Below are 18984 nucleotides of genomic sequence, written 5' to 3' on the forward strand. Positions count from 1 at the left end.
CATAATGGGTGCAATGTGCAGAGCCAGGAGTGTATCCTAATGCAATAGGCCTATAGCCTAACGAATTTGGGAATAAGATTGAAAATAATATTGAAACAAACAGTGCAAGACCCATCATTCACCCGAGCTTCATCAAAATTGTCCCAGTGGTGAAAAAGCTTGTGATATACCATACCGAATCATAGTCCCCTCCCCTGTTTCATTGATGGGGAACAATTGACATGCAATTATTAGGTAATAACACTTTTAACCAAGCAAAAACAAAGTGTTGCCCAAACTTGCACAGTAAGTAAGGTATTGTTTTCCGAAAGCCCTGGTCTTCCTTATCTCTCATCCCTCACACCGGTATGTATCTCTCATCCCTCACACCTGTATGTGTCTCTCATCTCTCATCCCTCACACCTGTATGTATCTCTCATCCCTCACACCTGTATGTATCTCCCATCCCTCACACCTGTATGTGTCTCTCATCCCTCACACCTGTTTGTATCTCTCATCCCTCACACCTGTATGTGTCTCTCATCCCTCACACCTGCATGTATCTCTCATCCCTCACACCTGTATGTGTCTCTCATCCCTCACACCTGTATGTATCTCCCATCCCTCACACCTGTATGTGTCTCTCATCCCTCACACCTGTATGTATCTCTCATCCCTCACACCTGTATGTATCTCTCATCCCTCACACCTGTATGTGTCTCTCATCCTTCACACCTGTATGTATCTCTCATCCCTCACACCTGTATGTATCTCTCATCCCTCACACCTGTATGTATCTCTCATCCCTCACACCTGTATGTATCTCTCATCCCTCACACCTGTATGTATCTCTCATCACTCACACCTGTATGTATCTCTCATCCCTCACACCTGTATGTATCTCTCACCCCTCACACCTGTATGTATCTCTCATCCTTCACACCTGTATGTATCTCTCATCCCTCACACCTGTATGTATCTGTATTTATCTGTATTTATCTCTCAGAGCTGCAGAAGCAACTAGACAGGAAGAACCAACAACTGGAAATAAAGAGCAAAGAACTGGAGGAGATAAGCTCTAACCCACAAAGGCGTGAGTTTTCAACTGATCTGATGCAGCTCGTAACACTTGTAATTGGTTTACTGTACGGCATGGCATGAGATGAACAAAAGAGGCTCATCTAACCATAGTAGGTTACGTTTTAATAATAATAATAAAAATAATAATAATAATAATAATAGTTTTATTTCCATGCGATCAATTGTTGGAATTTGGTCATTTATGCTCTAGGCAAGGGGTCTGCCATAGACGGCAACACTGAAACAATTAGGGGTTCAGTGCCTTGCTCAGGGACACCTCGACATGTGGCATATGCCTCGAACCGCCGAACTGCTGACCTTGCGATCATTAGACACCGGCTCTACCTCCTGAGCCACAGCCGCCCCCGTTTCCTGCTCTGCACTGTGCATGGTCTAATGTGTTCCGTCGCTGTGTGTTTCAGTCCTGAGAATACTTGTCCTGCAGGATCAGATCCGTGGTCTCCAGGGAGGAGCAGCAAATCAGGCCAACTCTGACCTGATTGCAGGTGAGTTCAAAATGATGTCTCGTTGATAAGAAGGACAAGGTGATTTCGGAGAGAAGGACTACAGGCATGGAGGGTAGAACTCAAACGCTGCAGAGGAAGAAACAGCATTCAACCATCTGAACCTCTGCTGCTGGTCATCTTCTCCACAGAGTTACAGAAAGAGCTGGATGACCTGGTTGATAAGATGGAAGACAGGAATAATGACAACACTAAACTGAGTGAGTTTATACTGAACTAGGTTTTATGAATTATTATTATATAATAACTAAGTATTATTATTATTATTATTATTATTATTATTATTATTATTATTATTATTATTTATTACCTAGCCACTTTGGATGATGAAACCCTGAGCTTTGTTGATGTCTTTTTCTTCATATTTCCTCCCTCTGGTGTGTTAGTGCTGCAGATCATCTCACTACAGAACCAGGTGGCAAAGCTCAAGGAGGAGTTGTCAGGCCTGGGTGAGACCACACACCAGAAAAACCGTAAGTGTCATTCATAAGAACCGCATGAAGAAAGGCAAATCTCTGGTCTCTGGATGAATATTTTTTACAATTCCACAGTAAATATGTGTCTCATTGACTTCTGACAATAGGGGACGGTGTGTATAGTTTGATGTAGTGAAGGTTTGAGGAGGGTCAATTTCATAATTTCCTTTAGAAGATAGAACACTCCTATAGAAGTGGTAATCTATACGGCTTATGCCGTTACTTATTGAATGACCTCTCTCAGAGCTGCGGAGGCTGCTGGAGGCTAAGGAGAACCAGCTTCTGGGTCTTATTGATGAACTGAAGAAGAAGGACGGGGCATATGCAAACCAAGGTGAGTACAGAAAGAGCTGTTCAGGGAGTACAGTGGAGTTGTACCTTACTTTTGGAAGGTCTATGGTGAGGTGTAAATTAAAATTGTTTTGTGGTATTTATTGTTTCTTTTGTTTGTATTCTTCTTCTTGTAAGGCAGAGACAATTGTCTTAAATAAATGATTGATTGAACTTAATGCTCACACTCCTTGATTGAATCATTTATACATGAACTTCAGTTGCAAACCACAGATGAAAGAACTATAGCCTACATCTTTAAGGGAGAACTGAAGAAGTGTTTTTTTTCGTGTGAAAATAACAGGTTCTTAAGAAAAGACAGTCCTATTGGTGATGTATCTTCTCACAGTTAAACCATTTATTTATTTTTTAAACTCACAATTGTCCTTTTTGGGGTCTCTTAGTTCTAACAGTTCTGGACCTACAAAACCAACTCAGAAAGTTACAAAATGATGCAGCTAATCAAAGCAAGTTATCTGCTGCTGAGGTTGCTGGTAAGAGTTTGGACTTTTGAAATTCATACATTCATACTATGTTGCACACGGACGATGTATATGTACATACCATATATTTTGCACATATTTGTATATATTTATCTTTTTTATATTTGTTTTATTTGTTTGTATTTATATTTACCTCATTTTAGATACTAGTCGCTAATCTATACATCTGTATACACCATACTGTACATAGCTTACTGTTATCCATCTCTTGATACCTACTACCTACTGTATTAACCATACTGTACTTATCACTTCATATCTGTACATATCCTATGTACTTATCTACTGTACTTATCACTTCATAACTGTACACATTCTATTTTATCCACAATATCATGTTTTGCACTATATCACTATTTGCACTTCTGGTTAGATGCTAAACTGCATTTTGTTGTCTGGTACTCAGCAATGACAATAAAGTTAAATCTAATCTAACCTAATCTAATATGTGTCATAATAATGTGCTGTGATTTACAGCTCTGAAGAAACAACTTGAGGTCCAAGAGGAACACAACTCCCAAACTCAGGCACAAAACAAAGGTATTTCTCCGTCTTTTGTCGCACCAGCCATGTCCAACTAGAAACAACCTGCTCTGAGCATAACAGCTGTTACAGAAACAGGTGCACATATCTGATGAATTTATACATAATGTTCTATTTTTTCCTCAAACCAGATCTGCAGAAAAAGCTGAAGGACAAAGCAGCACAGTGCTCTGGGGTCCAGGAGCACCATGACAGTGAGCTCCACCTCTCTCTGACTTTCCCTGTGCTTTCCTTGACTGGTAGAAATCGGAGCACGGGCTCTTTGGAACACATGGAATGACGGGTGGTGATTTGATATCATTCTCCTCATTTTGTTCCATGCATTTCAGTGAGGCCATCCTCCGATTTCTACCTCGACCAGCCTCCCCTGCTTTTCAGTAATTGGATTTCTGGGATAAATCTTAAATGCATTCTTCTTGCACAGCAAGAGAGCATATTTGAATTCATAATGTCTTAGTGTCTGCTGTTCATACCCAGTCAACTGCATGTAGTGGGAAACAAATCTGTTTGTCTTTCGCAGAACTACAAGATGACCTGGATGACAAACTAAAAGAGCTAGCCAAAAAAACTGATCGTGTCAATTCACTGAGTGAGTAGGTTCGTACATGGTCTAGAAAAACTCTGGGCCCTAAACATGGTTGAACTGGTCTTCGATGTATCTTCTGCCTCTGTTCAGCTCATCAAATGTGTTGTTTCAGTTCTGGAGCTCTCGTCACTGAATGACCAGGTTAAGGAGCTGAAGGCAAGGGTCCTGACCCCTGCAGCCGAGACTAGGATCGCTGGTGAGTGTTGTTCTGTTCTGTTGCTTTGCCTACTATTCATCGCAAAATAAATGTCTGTTTCTACCAGGGTTGGGGATCAGTTGAATTTTAAGTCAGTCAATTCAGGAAATAGAAATAGAAATGTGTATTCTTATTATTCTTTAATGATCGCAAAAGGGGCATTTATTTTCAATTATTTCTCAATCAACTGTTAAAATTAGAAGCTTTTTACATCGAATGTTACTTTTTTAAATTATTGACAATTCAAATCACTTGCTGAATTTAACACAATTCTCATTGTCTCTCAGAGCTGCAGAAGACTCTGGATGAAAAGATCAAAGAACTGGAGAGGAAAACCAAAGAGCTAGAGGAGACAAGTTCCCAACCTCAGCGAAGTGAGTTGATTGACTGATTCATGTATTTATTCATTTCTATATTGAGCAAAAACCTGTTGAAATACAGTCTTCAAACATTCAATCTTAATCCTTTTCTGTTTCAGTTCTAAAGATCATTGCTATACAGGGTCAGATTGCAGATCTGAGGGCAGGGGCTGCAAATGAGACAAGCTTTGACCAGATTGCTGGTGAGTTGCAGACCTTATCAAGATAATAATACGGCCGTCTTTGCCCAGGGATGCATTTCTATACCTAAATATGTTACTCTATATTATATGATGATATTAGTCAAATGCTTTATGTTTTATGTGTTATGCTTTATGATGCAGCCATACAGAAGGGACAGTCCTTTACTGCTACTTTAGATGGATTGTGTCAGTCATCGGCCCACCAGTCCAATTAGTGTTGTCATGACATCCACTCTTCTATCTCTCTTGTCCACAGAGCTTGAGAGAGAACTGGATGACCTGATCAATGGCATTAACGACAGGACGAACGACAACTCCAAACTGAGTGAGTAACCATAATCAATGTAACAGGAAAAAAGGTATTAGTGGATTAACACTTGTTTTAGGGTTGTTTAAGGTTATCTAGGGTTGGCTCTTGTCATGTGTTGATGCTCCCTGAAGCCTGGATGAATTATCCGGGTAACAAATGTTGTCTCCCTGAATCTTTTGAATAATGTTTTCTGTTGTTCATTCAGTCTTGAGGCTCATTGGACTGCAAAATGAAATAGCAAGACTACAGAAGCAAGCATCAGAGCTCGATAAGACATCAGAGGACAAGATTGCTGGTGGGTGCCATCTGTCCATCCTTAGTACCAGTCTTCAGTTATAAGAGTTTCTTTTGCTTATGTTTGATAGCTTGATAGAAGTTTAATAACTAAATTGTTCACATACTGTATCATTAAAATGTTAATTTAATTAATTAATGAAAGTGGAGAATATTTGAAGGAATAGAATTCCTTTCCTTTGTGTCTCAAAGAGCTTGAGGATCAACTGGAAAAGGTCAATAACAAGTTGGAGCAAAAGACAAATGAAGCGGTAGAATCTGGCACTAGAATTCCTGGACTGGGTAAGTTGTCATACTGTATATATACATGTGTTACCACGGTTTCTAATTTAGAAAGTATTAGCAATCAGAAAACAAAGAGAAAACACTAATGTATTATACAGTAATCCAATGTAATAATGAAATAATTCATGCAATGCAATACAATGAATGTACAAAGGTATGGACACAACCATTTCTTTTGCAGGAATTTTCAATTAGATGGTGATTTATTCTGTGACGTTTTCTGGAAGGGTGGTTCAGAGTGACAAACTACTAGGCTTTTCTTTTTTTTTATCACTTGAGTTTTTATTGGGTTTCAGCATAGACATGGACAGAACATCATATCTACATCTTTATCTTAAATGGTAAAACAAAGGGTAAAGAAACAAAGCATAGCCCCTAAACAGAGGGGTAAAAAAGTGAAAAGGAAAAGAAGAAAAAGAAGGGAAAAAAGGGAGAAAATAAGAAGTCCAGAGGTGTTTCAATAAACATGTTACTGGTAATATATTCTTAATGGGTATTAAATTAGAAGATGTCACGTTTCATACAAATGTTCAATTTCTCCCAGTATTTTTCAAATATATTGATTTTGAGTATCAAAAGGTATGTCATCTTTTCCATAACAAAAATGTCTTGGACAATTTCCAGCCAACTACTCTGCTTTTCTGATTCAGTTGCTGAGATCATGGCACTGCGTTGGGAAAAGCAGGAATTATCAGAAGAAATACCTAAACTGAAACAGACAAGTGCTGACAGATTCAAAGGTAAATTCTACTATAAAAGCCATGTGGAATAAATGAAGACGATAGGAATAGAGAATGGATGCTATCTAAATGTAAATGCAACAGCTGGTAGCTTGTTCTCTAGTAAACCGTGTGTCTATTTTCCTCAGAACTTCAAAGGTTACTGGACCTAAAGATGCAGCAGCTTGAAGATAATAAATCACTACTTGAGGCTAAGGACAGAAAAAACGCTGACTTGAGTATGTTGACGATTATATAGTAATCAATCAAGGAATATGTATTTAATGTTAGTATTTTTCATTGTTTATGTGTGTTTATCACATAACCGTATTTCGACAACAAATCTTTTGTTTTATAGATATTTTGTTTCTGTGTTTACTGTGTTTCACTCCAACTGAACTACACAATCTGTTTCTGTTCTGTTCTGTTTTTATTTAGTTCAGCAGATTATTGCTCTTCAGGCTAATAAGAAAGCCCTAGAGACTGAGGCAAAAAAAGACAAAGACACAATTGCATTTGATGTCTCTGGTTCGTCAATTTCGTTTTTTGTGTATTCATCATCAGTATCTCACATGTTGGCATCTGTAACTCTTACATTGTCCAATAGCTACTCAGATGCTCCATGTCTCATCCTTCAGTCGTTAGCTGTACCACTGTACATTAAGTTGCCCCTATACCGGTGTAGTAACACTGTAGTTTGATAATTGTATGTTGTAAGGGGTTGAGCAGTTTGTACTATTACACAAGTTGAATAAGTAACACAAACCATTGAACACCATTAGCATACAATTACAAAGGAAATACTTGAAGAACATATACTGTAGATAGGCTACAATGTTGTTGCTAGAGCAGTTATTTATTTCATGCCATCTCAAGCTTTGGCTAGAATTTGGTTTTTGAGGAATTTTGGCATTGTGATTGATTTATCTCTTCCTCAAATTAGAACTGAAGAAACAACTCAAAGCCACAGAGATGGAAAATCGAAGACTGGATCGCATAAATAAAGGTTTGGCATATTCACATGTTCCAAATGATATCCTTACCTATAGCACCCATTCTGGTGACATTCTTTGTCAGAAGAAACATTTTAAGAATTGTGCTGAGCTCCAGAACAACAGAAATGGTGAGATTTGCCATTTGTGAAATATTGAATTGTGTTGTTGTCACGTCTGCCTCAGATCTTGAAAAGCAGCAAGACAGGGAGATGAATCTGCTTCGGGAGGAGCTGAGGAAGAAGGACGAGGACATGAACAAACTGCAGACTGAATGTGATGGTGAGGGCTGAGGACGACCTCCTGTCCAACATGAATGCAGATGTCAAATAAAATTCTGGATTTTAATGTAATTATTTGGATCATTCCTTCTAATCCAGAGTTGAAGAAGAAAAAAGAAGCCGCCGCTGATGACAAAGAGATTAAGACTGGTATGTTTTTGGTTCCATTTTCCTCAGTAAACACTGATATGTCCCAAATCATATTTGTTCATAAACTGACTGTTTTTCACCTGTTTTTCAACCTGCAGTGAGAGTTGTCTTAGACCCGGACACAGCCCATCGTAAACTCGTCCTGTCACAAGATCGCACAACGATAACAGTTTCTGAAGCACAGGACGTGAGTGACAATCCGGGCCGTTATGAAACGTCTCTCGGTGTTCTTGGGAAGACTGGCTTTGACAAGGGGAGGCATTACTGGGAGGTCAAAGTACCACAAATATGTTACAACTTAGGAGTTGCTAGTCGTTCAGCAAATAGGCAGGCTGTTTCACTACGACCCAACAGTGGCTACATTACCATGGTCTCAAACTACAAGGGTGAACTTGTTATGATGGGGGATAGGAGAGTAAATCTTGGCATCCCCCCAGTGCAACCAACTGTAGTGGGTGTGCTCTTTGAGTATGAGAAGGGAGAGGTCACCTTCTACGATGCAAATGCCAGGACTCTTATCTATAAAATGGGTAAATACGTTTTCAAAGAGACATGGTTCCCATTCTTCAGTGCCTGTGCGGATTATAACAGTCCAATTGTCTTCTCCCCTGTTCTCAATGGGGTGTCTTGGATAAAGACTTAAGTGACATGTGTAATTGCAGTACAAATCAAATGTTCATATCTTTTCATTAATATATGTCAAAACATATTTGTTGTTTCAATTCATCAATAAAGCTTGACGCTTGAATTACGAAATTGTCTTTTATTTCCGGCATTGTACAAAACTGTTAAATATGACTGCAGCTGTGAAAAGGAAACTCTCTACAATTCGCCCTAGTCTCAATGAATGAATGAATGGACTTTATTGTCATTTCTACAGTACAGGTACCAAACAACGAAATTTAGGAGGGGTGGCTCCCCTCCAAACCTCTCCAGTCTACACTGGAAGGGATGTTATCGCCATGGGGGGGGGGGGGGTGGGAGGGATGTTATCGCCTTGGGGGGGGGGGGGGGGGGGGGTGGAAGGGATGTTATCGCCATGGGGGGGGGGGGGGGGGGGGGGGTGGGAGGGATGTTATCGCCATGGGGGGGGGGGGGTTACTCATGTGTATATAGTGTGGGAGGGGGGGGGGTAAGATAGGGGGGGGGGGGGGGAAATCAGGGCAGACACTTATTTTGTTTGGTGTATTAATGTGAGTTTTTCATGTGTACTGTTTTGCAATAAATAATTTATTACAAAAAAAAAAAGACTAAATAATTAAATTATGATTATATAATGATTGGAGCACTTTGAGCTGCAACGTTTGCAGGAAAAGCGCTATACAAATAAAAAGTTATTATTATTATTATTATTATCTGTTTACTGTAGTTATATCAGTATTACAAAGCATTTGAGATGGGACAGTTCTGGTATTTTTGCCACCAAAATGCTAACTTTGATACACTTGGGTATCCATAAACCATAAAAGAGTTTTACTGAAAAGAAAAAGGGAAACGGCTAGAAGCAATATATGAAATCTGTAGCTTTATGTCTATACACAGTAATGTATAAGAAAAAGGTTATTTAAACATGTGACAATGTGCTGTATGTTTCTACGTTGAACAGTTGTTGTAGAAAATGAACAAACAAATTAGTTTAATTAATTCTATTAATTAATTTCTATAATAAGTTGTTCTATGCTACTTGGAAGTTTTGAGTCATATTTCAACTTGTCTGATTGCGATGACATGATTTGTGATGAATATAGGTCAACTCTACAATTTAATTATTCCCCCCCCCCCCTCTCTCTCCAATGTCCTTATTCATGTTAAATACATCTGCTGGAGAAGGAATTCCTCATGAACCCCTACATAGGTTTGCTGACAAAATGGACCCTGGCTATAACTGTGAGGTCACAGTGTCTGAAGTTAGAATTCTTCTAAAACATAAGTGATTGATGACAACCATAGAACATGCAGCTGGAGTTCTAGAATCCAGCTAGAGTACACATGCCGTTCATTTACCTGCAATTCATCTGTGAAGAGCTAGATAGATAAACGTTATTCGTTCTTTTCCCCCAAAAAATTGAAGACATGAATCCTAGTGCGCCTATTCAATGGATGGGGTCGGCAACATTCAGTGGGGTCGGCAACATCTTCGTTAAGGATTTAGTGGAGACGTTCAACAGCAAGCACCTCTACGACACGTTCTCGGAGTTTGGGAGCATCCTTTGCTGCAAGGTAGCGTCTGACGCGAATGGTAATGCTAAAGGCTATGGCTTTGTGCAGTATAACACCAAGGAGGCTGCTGAGAGAGCGATTAAGAGACTCAACGGCACGTTATTGAACGGCAGAAAAGTGTTCGTCAGAAAAGTGTTCTTCCAAACGCGCAAAGAACGAGAGGCTGAACTCGGATCCAGGGCCGGAGAGTTCACCAACGTGTATGTCAAGAACTTCGGAGAGGATATGGACGACCGACGCCTTCAGGAGAGGTTTGAAAGATTTGGACCAGTCCTGAGTGTCCGTGTCATGACCGATGACGCTGGTAAATCCATGGGTTTTGGATTTGTCAACTTCGAAAGGCATGAGGATGCCAAGAGGGCCGTTGATGAGATGAACGGCCAGGAGCTAAATGGGAGGCGGGTCTACGTGGGCCGTGCCCAGAAGAGAGGAGAGCACCAGACTGTGCTGAAGCGCCAGTTTGAGCATATAAATCAGGGCCACAGGACCAGATACCAGGTGTGTGTGTATATGAACAAACATATACTGTATCAGAAAGCTCATAATCTTGGTAAGCATTGTTGATGTATTTGAGGCATGAAAAACATCTTAGTAAAACACAGTTTCTCTCTACCAGGGTGTCAATCTTTATGTCAAGAACTTGCACGATTGTTTGGACGACAAGCAGCTGCACAAAGAGTTCTCCCACTTCGGAACAATCACCAGCGCAAAGGTGATGACGGAGGGCGGACGCAGCAAGGGATTCGGCTTCGTGTGCTTCTCCTCCCCCGAGGACGCCACTAAGGCCGTGACCGTGATGAACGGTCGCATCGTGGCCACCAAGCCCCTGTACGTGGCCCTGGCCCAGGGCAAGGAGGAGCGCCAGGCTCGCGCAACCAACCAGCACGTGCAGAGTACGGCCAGCGGCTGCGCCGTTCCCAACCCAGGCATCAACCCCTACCAGGTTGCTCCCCCACCTGGGTTCTTCATGGCGGCCATTCCACAGGCCCAGAACTGTGCTGCACCGGACTTCACCAACCAGCTGGCTCAGCTGAGACCCACTCATCTCCTAGACACACCTCCTCAGCACTTCCAGAACACGCCCACCAACGCCATGTGTCCGTCGGCTACCAGGCCTAAGACCTTCAATGCTATGAAGGCCACGCCCTCCCTGGTTCCCCCTATGATGACCTCTCAGCGCACGGGTCAGTATATTTAGTGAAGTAATCCTGCCCCAAAGAGCACTATCCAAACATTTGCCATAAATATCCCTTTGATTATGATTATCTTCCCTCTCAGCTACCCAGGCCTTGAGAAAGCACCCTGCCAGTGCAGACGCAGCTACAGCACGGATGCACACTGTGCCCCGTAACAAGTACACAGCTGGTGTACACCTCCTGCAGCACATGGCTCCCCAGCCACAGATCCCCATGCAGCAGCCTGCTATCCATGACCAGGAGCTTCGGACTGACTCCATTTTGGCTGCCGTTCCCCATGAGGACCTGAAGCAAATGATAGGCGAGTCTATTTGTTTGTTTCAATGAATCCCCCATTAGGTTAGTATAATTACTGTTACTGATATTTATTCTCCCCCTCCCTCCAGGTGAGCGTTTCTCATCTATCCACAGCATGCACCCCATCGCTCCCAAGGTCACTGGCATGCTGCTGGAGATGGACAACTCTGACCTGCTCCGCATGCTGGAGTCTCCACAGTTCCTGCGCTCCAAGGTGGACGAAGCGGTCGCTGCGCTGGAGGCCCACTCATTCATTCATTCATGGAAGACCATTCATTCATTCACTGGGCTGAGGAGGCTGTACAGAAATCTGGCCACGTCCCAGTTTGAGTTTCAAGCGGCTAACGCGTAAAAAAGGAGACGCGGACTTTGAAACCTACTTATACCTAACTATGCAAAACGAATAAATGACTTCATCACAAAATGAAATCGATTGACTCAGCTATGTCTAAAAAAAGGGTAAGCTGTACCTCGATGATGAATGTAAAAGCACTGGTTGGACCAGGCTACACGTGAACGCGCAAAACGGAGATTAGGGGTGAAAACGGAGCCAGAGCATACCTGTCAACATTGGGATTTGAAAATAAGGGATATTTTCCCGAAAATAAGGGATATCCCCCGCACGCCCCCGGGCCGTCCCCCCCCCCCCCACCCCACCGTCCACAAACCATACCCCTTACATTTAGACAAGGGTACACAGAGTCAATCCTAACATCACCACTAGACCCCTTACATTTAGACAAGGGTACACAGAGTCAATCCTAACATCACCACTAGACAACCATAGGATACCTCGATGGAGCATGCTGGTCACTTGTGGGGGAAACATGCACTGATCAATGGGCGAACCACTGCCACGTGACCTATTTTGATCTACAAGGCTTCTCACTCCCTCTCTCTTATTCATACAATACGATATTACAATATATATTTTGCAATATTGGTTTTAACATTATGTTATTATTATTATTTTTTTGTGCTTTGCATTCATAACATTATATGTACAATTGTGATTAAAATGCAAGGTAGGAAACTATCAATTAAAATGTGGGTATGAACGACTGTCTGTGTTTTCTTTTTGTATGTGTGTCAACACATTTTTCGACCTTATCTGGACGTGTAGAGCACATAATATAATGTGCAACAATACTATGTGCAATATGACAACCCTTGTGTACATAAGGTTCAGATATAGGAAATGTTAGGATATTTATAGCATAGCATAGAGTACAGCACAGTGTTTTATTGTAGTATAGTAGTATAGTATAGTAGATGGTGTACATAGCCTTTATTTATGTAAACCAGCTCTTTTCCCTTTTTTATTTTACCCTTGGCCCTCTTGTTTTTAGTCTTTTTCCAAGCACCAGGGGAGCCCCCCCTACTAAATTTCGTTGTATGGTACCTGTACTGTATTAATGACAATAAAGACCATTCATTCATTCATTCATTCATAACAGTAATAGTAGGCCGGAAAATATACTTTTCTTAGGACCATTACGGTAGTAATGGCGCGGTTACGTCTCGATTTCCATTTGTCCGTGGTCACGACATCACGACTCCATAACACTGTGGACTAGAGGAGGTAGCTGAAAGAGCAGTCTCCCAGCAACAGAGAACGCACGTTTGGACAGGTTGATTCAACGTAAGTAACGGTGCAGGAGTATTCATGACGTGTGCAGAGAGGTATTCAGAAATTGAAGTTGAAATACAGTTTTGTATTGTTTTCGTGACGTTTTATGGTGTGAAATATGAGACCTGGTGCTTTCATAGTTACGCAGTTATCTATTTGCACTTTGCTCTAGATTTTTACTCGAAGCAACACTCCTCCTAAACCATATCCCATTGTTGTGTCTCTTTCTCTCACTATAATAAATATTAAACAAATGATCATCTGAGCCATTGGACTAACCCTAACCCTAGGTATAATTACTACACTATTGCGAATGTTACCAAATCATTGCGTTGTAACTACATAAAGCAGCCTTGTCAATGAGTGGCGCTAGACCCTCATCTTCTTCAAGAGCACTCAATAATTTCTGTTGCAAATTATTTGCATTAATGTCTACCCAGCTAGCAATTTTTGGTTCTAAAAATGTTCAAAGAATGTTACCTAGAACGTTCTCGTAATGTTTTCAGCGGGAAGTTTTCTTTAAGTTCCCAGAATGTTCTAGGATAACGTTCTCTAAAAACATTTTTAAAATGTTGTGATAACCTTCTTAAAATGTTAAGTGACAACATTGCTAGAACATTATGCCCTAATGTTCTTGTAAACGTTTTCGGTGGGAAGTTCCCAGAATGTTCTAGGATAACGTTCTCTAAAAACATTTTTTAAATGTTGTGTGAACCTTCTTAAAATGTTAAGTGACAACATTGCTAGAACATTATGCCCTAATGTTCTTGAAAACGTTTTCAGTGGGAAGTTCCCAGAATGTTTTAGGATAATGTTCGGTAATAACCTTCTTAAAATGTGAGTTGACAATATTGCTAGAACATTACACCTTATGTTCTCAAAACATTTTCAGCTAGTTTTTTGTTTGTTCCCAGAATGTTTTAGGATAACGTGTGTTACGTTTTGGAATAATGTTCTAAATGTAGAGTGGTGTTGGACCCATGTGCGGTGCGGTGCGACTCAGAGGAATTGAGGTCGAGTCATGAATAAAATAAACTTCTCTTTACTGAGATGAATACACTAAATATCCATAGGACCGTGATACAGAACCACAGAAAAATAAAGGAGAGCAAGCAAGGCTCTGTGTAGCGAGTCGATAACTAATAACAAAAACAAAACACCTGCGAGTAGCGAAAACAAAAGATGAGCAAACAAGGCTCCGTTTACTAAAAGCAAACTTCACTTAAACACAAACAAATCAAAACACACATTATAGTCAATAATACCTGGAAGTAGCGACAGGTAAGGTAAAGTCCTCCAGGACCGAAAGGACAGGGACAAGTATCATGCACAATATTCTTAAGGGAAAGACGAGGGTTCACAAGACGCTAACAAGTACGAACAACTGACAAGGGAACAGGGAAATGGGACACACCTAAATACACATACAAACACTCACAGGTGACAATAATCACGTAATTAGTCCAGGGCTGGAGTGATGCTGCTCTTCAACCAGCAGAGGCATCGGGGAGGCATCCTCGCTGACCCCCCTCGTAACAAACGTGCTCTAAAAACCATTCTAAAAACGTTTGCTTATAACCTTCTTAAAATGTTTACTGAAAACCCTGTTAAAACATTATGCCCAAACATTCTTAAAATGTTTTTAGCTAAACGTATTAACACATGTAAAAGTTTGATAACATCAATATTCAAGTCTTTCAACATAATGTATCATTATTTATTAACATTAACAACAGAGGTGAGACAGGGAGAGGCAGCCACAGCTTCATTTGAGAACATATATATAAATAAAAAAAAGCAAAACATCATATACTGTACATACTGAAAACATGGAAGTCAGAACCTATCATCACTGCAACAGTACATATCTCTGACAGTACATATCCTCATGACAGACAGGCATTCCCAAAGTGTTGATTGCTTGATTTAGTCCTCGAACAGTGTGGGGCTTCTGCTCCCCTCAAGTGCTGCTGCTGCACCTGGACACATTCTTAAACATCATCCCTGGACACATCCTTACTCTGAACTGTCCTCAGTCACAGATGGTCCACCTGTATCACTGTCCTCAGTCATGGATGGTCCACCTGTATTATCCACCTGCATTATAACAAAAATAGTATTTAAAATCAGAATAGTTTCTGATTCATCAGAAGTCTTTTTGGTAGCCCTTTAAATTACAGGCCGTTAATTATGCAGTAATTACTGTAAATATCCAAGTAATATCCATGTAAAATAGACATGTAGAATGCTAGTAATTGTGCTAGCTAGATTGCTATAGCTTGCTAGCTAGCTCCCAAACCTGTCCCAAACTTTTGGGCTGGTAGATTTGCTTCACTCACCAGCCAAAAAACCAACAACAATGACGTTAATCTATTGAGTGGCTGGTAAAATCTGAACGTTCACCAATTTGTCGATTTGGACGGTGGATAAAAGTTAATTTTGCGCCCTTCTTCCTAGCAATGTCTGACAACACACACGCTCCACGTTATTCGCATTAACGGTTAGTTTGTGGTCAAGAAAGTAAATGTATCCATACAAAGTAACGTTAATCAATTAAAAACAGTTATTGTAATCTTACCGTTTAATCCACAGTGTCCCGTTCCCTTGTGCTGTCTTCAACTAAAACCGTCTACCTGTGCCCGACCACTGAACATCTCAGTCAGGCGTGAAATCTAATCAGATTCGTTTGATTGGTCTGAAATCTAATCAGATTCGTTTGATTGGTCTGCCACGTCCTCAGCCTCCTCGGTTATTGGTGCAAGTCTGAAACTTGAATTTTTAATAACATCTCAAAAACATTTTAAGAATGTTTAGGCATAATGTTTTAACAGGGTTTTCAGTAAAAAAATTAAGAAGGTTATAAGCAAACGTTTTTAGAATGGTTTTTAGAGCACGTTATCCTAAAACATTCTGGGAACAAACAAAAAACTTAAGCTGAAAATGTTTTGAGAACATAAGGTGTAATGTTCTAGCAATATTGTCAACTCACATTTTAAGAAGGTTATTACCAAACATTTGTAGAATGTTTTTTGAGAACATTATCCTAAAACATTCTGGGAACTTAAAGAAAACTTCCCGCTGAAAACGTTTTCAAGAATTTTAGGGCATAATGTTCTAGCAATGTTGTCACTTAACATTTTAAGAAGGTTATCACACAACATTTAAAAAATGTTTTTAGAGAACATTATCCTAGAACATTCTGGGAACTTAAAGAAAACTTCCCGCTGAAAACATTTTCAAGAACATTAGGGCATAATGTTCTAGCAATGTTGTCACTTAACATTTTAAGAAGGTTATCACACAACATTTAAAAAAAAAAAAAATAGAGAACGTTATCCTAGAACATTCTGGGAACTTAAAGAAAACTTCCCGCTGAAAACATTACGAGAACATTCTAGGTAACATTCTTTGAACATTTTTAGAACCAAAAATTGCTAGCTGGGAATGTTCTTCCTTTGTTATCATGTAACATTGTGGGAACATTTTATAAAAGAACATTCTATAATCTGTTACCTAAACAATGTCCCCAAAACATCCTTGGAATGTTGCAGGTAAAACGTTCTTCCTTTGTTTACATATCACATTACAGGAACATTCTAGAAAAAACGTTTTGTGATCTGAGGCATCAATAACATCCTGAAAACATTATTGAATGTTGCTTTGAAAATGTCCTTCCTTTGTTATCATGTAACATTGTGGGAACATTTTATAAAAGAACATTCTATAATCTGTTACCTAAACAATGTCCCCAAAACATCCTTGGAATGTTGCAGGTAAAACGTTCTTCCTTTGTTTACATATCACATTACAAGAACATTCTAGAAAAAACGTTTTGTGATCTGAGGCATCAATAACATCCTGAAAACATTATCCGAATGTTGCTTTGAAAATGTCCATTCTTTGTTATCATGTAACATTGTGGGAACATTTTATAAAAGAACATTCTATAATCTGTTACCTAAACAATGTCCCCAAAACATCCTCAGAATGTTGCACCTAAAACGTTCTTACTTTGTTAACATTTAACGTTATAGGAACATTATTTGAAATGGTAAACATCCTTAAAATGCTCTTTGAACATTAGATGAAAACGTTTTCTTTAAAACATTAGCAGAACTTGTAGGGAATGTTAGCCAATGTTGTGGGAACATTCCCTCCTAGCTGGGAATCTGTTACCTAAACAATGTCCCCAAAACATCCTTGGAATGTTGCAGGTAAAACGTTCTTCCTTTGTTTACATATCACATTACAGGAACATTCTAGAAAAAACGTTTTGTGATCTGAGGCATCAATAACATCCTGAAAACATTATCCAAATGTTGCTTTGAAAATGTCCTTCCTTTGTTATCGTGTAACATTGTGGGAACATTTTATAAAAGAACATTCTATAATCTGTTACCTAAACAATGTCCCCAAAACATCCTCAGAATGTTGCACCTAAAACGTTCTTACTTTGTTAACATTTAACGTTATAGGAACATTATTTGAAATGGTAAACATCCTTAAAATGCTCTTTGAACATTAGATGAAAACGTTTTCTTTAAAACATTAGCAGAACTTGTAGGGAATGTTAGCCAATGTTAGGGGAACATTCCCCGCTAGCTGGGATGCTTCTGTATATCTAGCAGCATGTTTTTAACCATTGATAACGGTACACCCTAGGATACAATAAGATCCACTGCTACATACAACTGATTTCAAGAACAGACAGTCATAGCAGATTAGTGCAACAGTCTCCTAAAATAAAAAATGATAAATATGTATTTTGTTTATTTGTGTGTCATACTTGAATAATGAATAGTTTTTATTTAGTCTGTCATATTATGAATAGTTTTTATTTAGTCTGTCAAACTATGAATAGTTTTTAAAAGTAAGTAAGAGTAAGTAATCGTTTTTAAGTTTTTTAAAGAACATTTTATTGCATCTGTATATGGAGTATATGATTTGACATGAATAAAGTTTGATTTGGTTTGATGATGTTGGCATTGCTTTCCCAGATCACATCATCAAGGAGTTCATCAACAAGGATTTTCCAAATGGGTGTAATAACACACAAATATCGGTATGTACTATATATATATTTTTTATTATTATTTTTATCTTTGCACCTGTTTTCAGTCAAACTATATACTGTAATTAGTCATGGTTTTAAAAAAAAGACACCCATACTGTATATTGATCACATTGATTTATTGATTAATTGATTTGTACTTATTTGAGTGTCATTGCACCTCGATGATGCCCAGCCCATATGGGGTAATAAGACACTGATATTAAAATAAAAAATTATGTGTTTGTCCACACTTGCCATTTTTTTAAACAAAACTAAAAGTGATACTCTCCTTTCCCAATGTACTGATTAGAATTTGTGGAATATTCTTTCTTGTTTTCATTCAGACTATCCACTTGATAGGATGTGATGGTAAGTGCCAATACAAACCAACAAAGTTGTTTATTTACACCAAACAACTGAATGTTGAATGGTTGTCCATAATGGAGAAACCCACTTTCTTTCACATTTAGATTGAGCAGAAGGGTATTGTTAACAGAATAAAATCGGTTGTAATTTGAATTTAGTTACACTATACTATATGTGTGCATGTAGTACTGTATACACACACACACACACACACACACACACACACACACACACACACACACACACACACACACACACACACACACACACTTGTATAAGACACATGGTACTGTATACAGTAGATTAGGCTTGCATGTGTACCAGTTTTGTTGTTGTTGTTGTTGTTTTTTCTGTTTGTTTTGTGTATGTTTGTTTTTCTCATAGCCTAACGTAACTATATTCGTTTTTTCTC

The 18984-nt window shown here is 39.3% G+C and overlaps 1 protein-coding gene across 1 annotated transcript; it reads left to right on the plus strand.

Annotated features, from left to right (window-relative positions):
- Positions 1-4: 4 nt before the first annotated feature.
- On the plus strand, positions 5-8559 carry LOC308172034 (uncharacterized protein; the record flags this gene model as incomplete). Its single annotated transcript, XM_080546944.1, has 23 exons — positions 5-8; positions 986-1072; positions 1482-1565; positions 1715-1783; positions 1970-2056; positions 2304-2393; positions 2794-2883; positions 3370-3432; positions 3567-3629; positions 3956-4024; positions 4134-4217; positions 4505-4591; positions 4696-4779; positions 5036-5104; positions 5295-5384; positions 5576-5665; positions 6319-6408; positions 6537-6626; positions 6826-6915; positions 7331-7393; positions 7566-7661; positions 7760-7810; positions 7909-8559. 23 exons carry the CDS (start codon positions 5-7, stop codon positions 8451-8453), a joined length of 2235 nt encoding a protein of 744 aa, XP_080403070.1. The 3' UTR covers positions 8454-8559.
- Between the last annotated feature and the right edge of the window lie 10425 nt (positions 8560-18984).

Source organism: Nansenia antarctica (assembly GCF_963989245.1).
Source record: "Nansenia antarctica genome assembly, chromosome: 16".
Taxonomy (NCBI): domain Eukaryota; kingdom Metazoa; phylum Chordata; class Actinopteri; order Argentiniformes; family Microstomatidae; genus Nansenia; species Nansenia antarctica.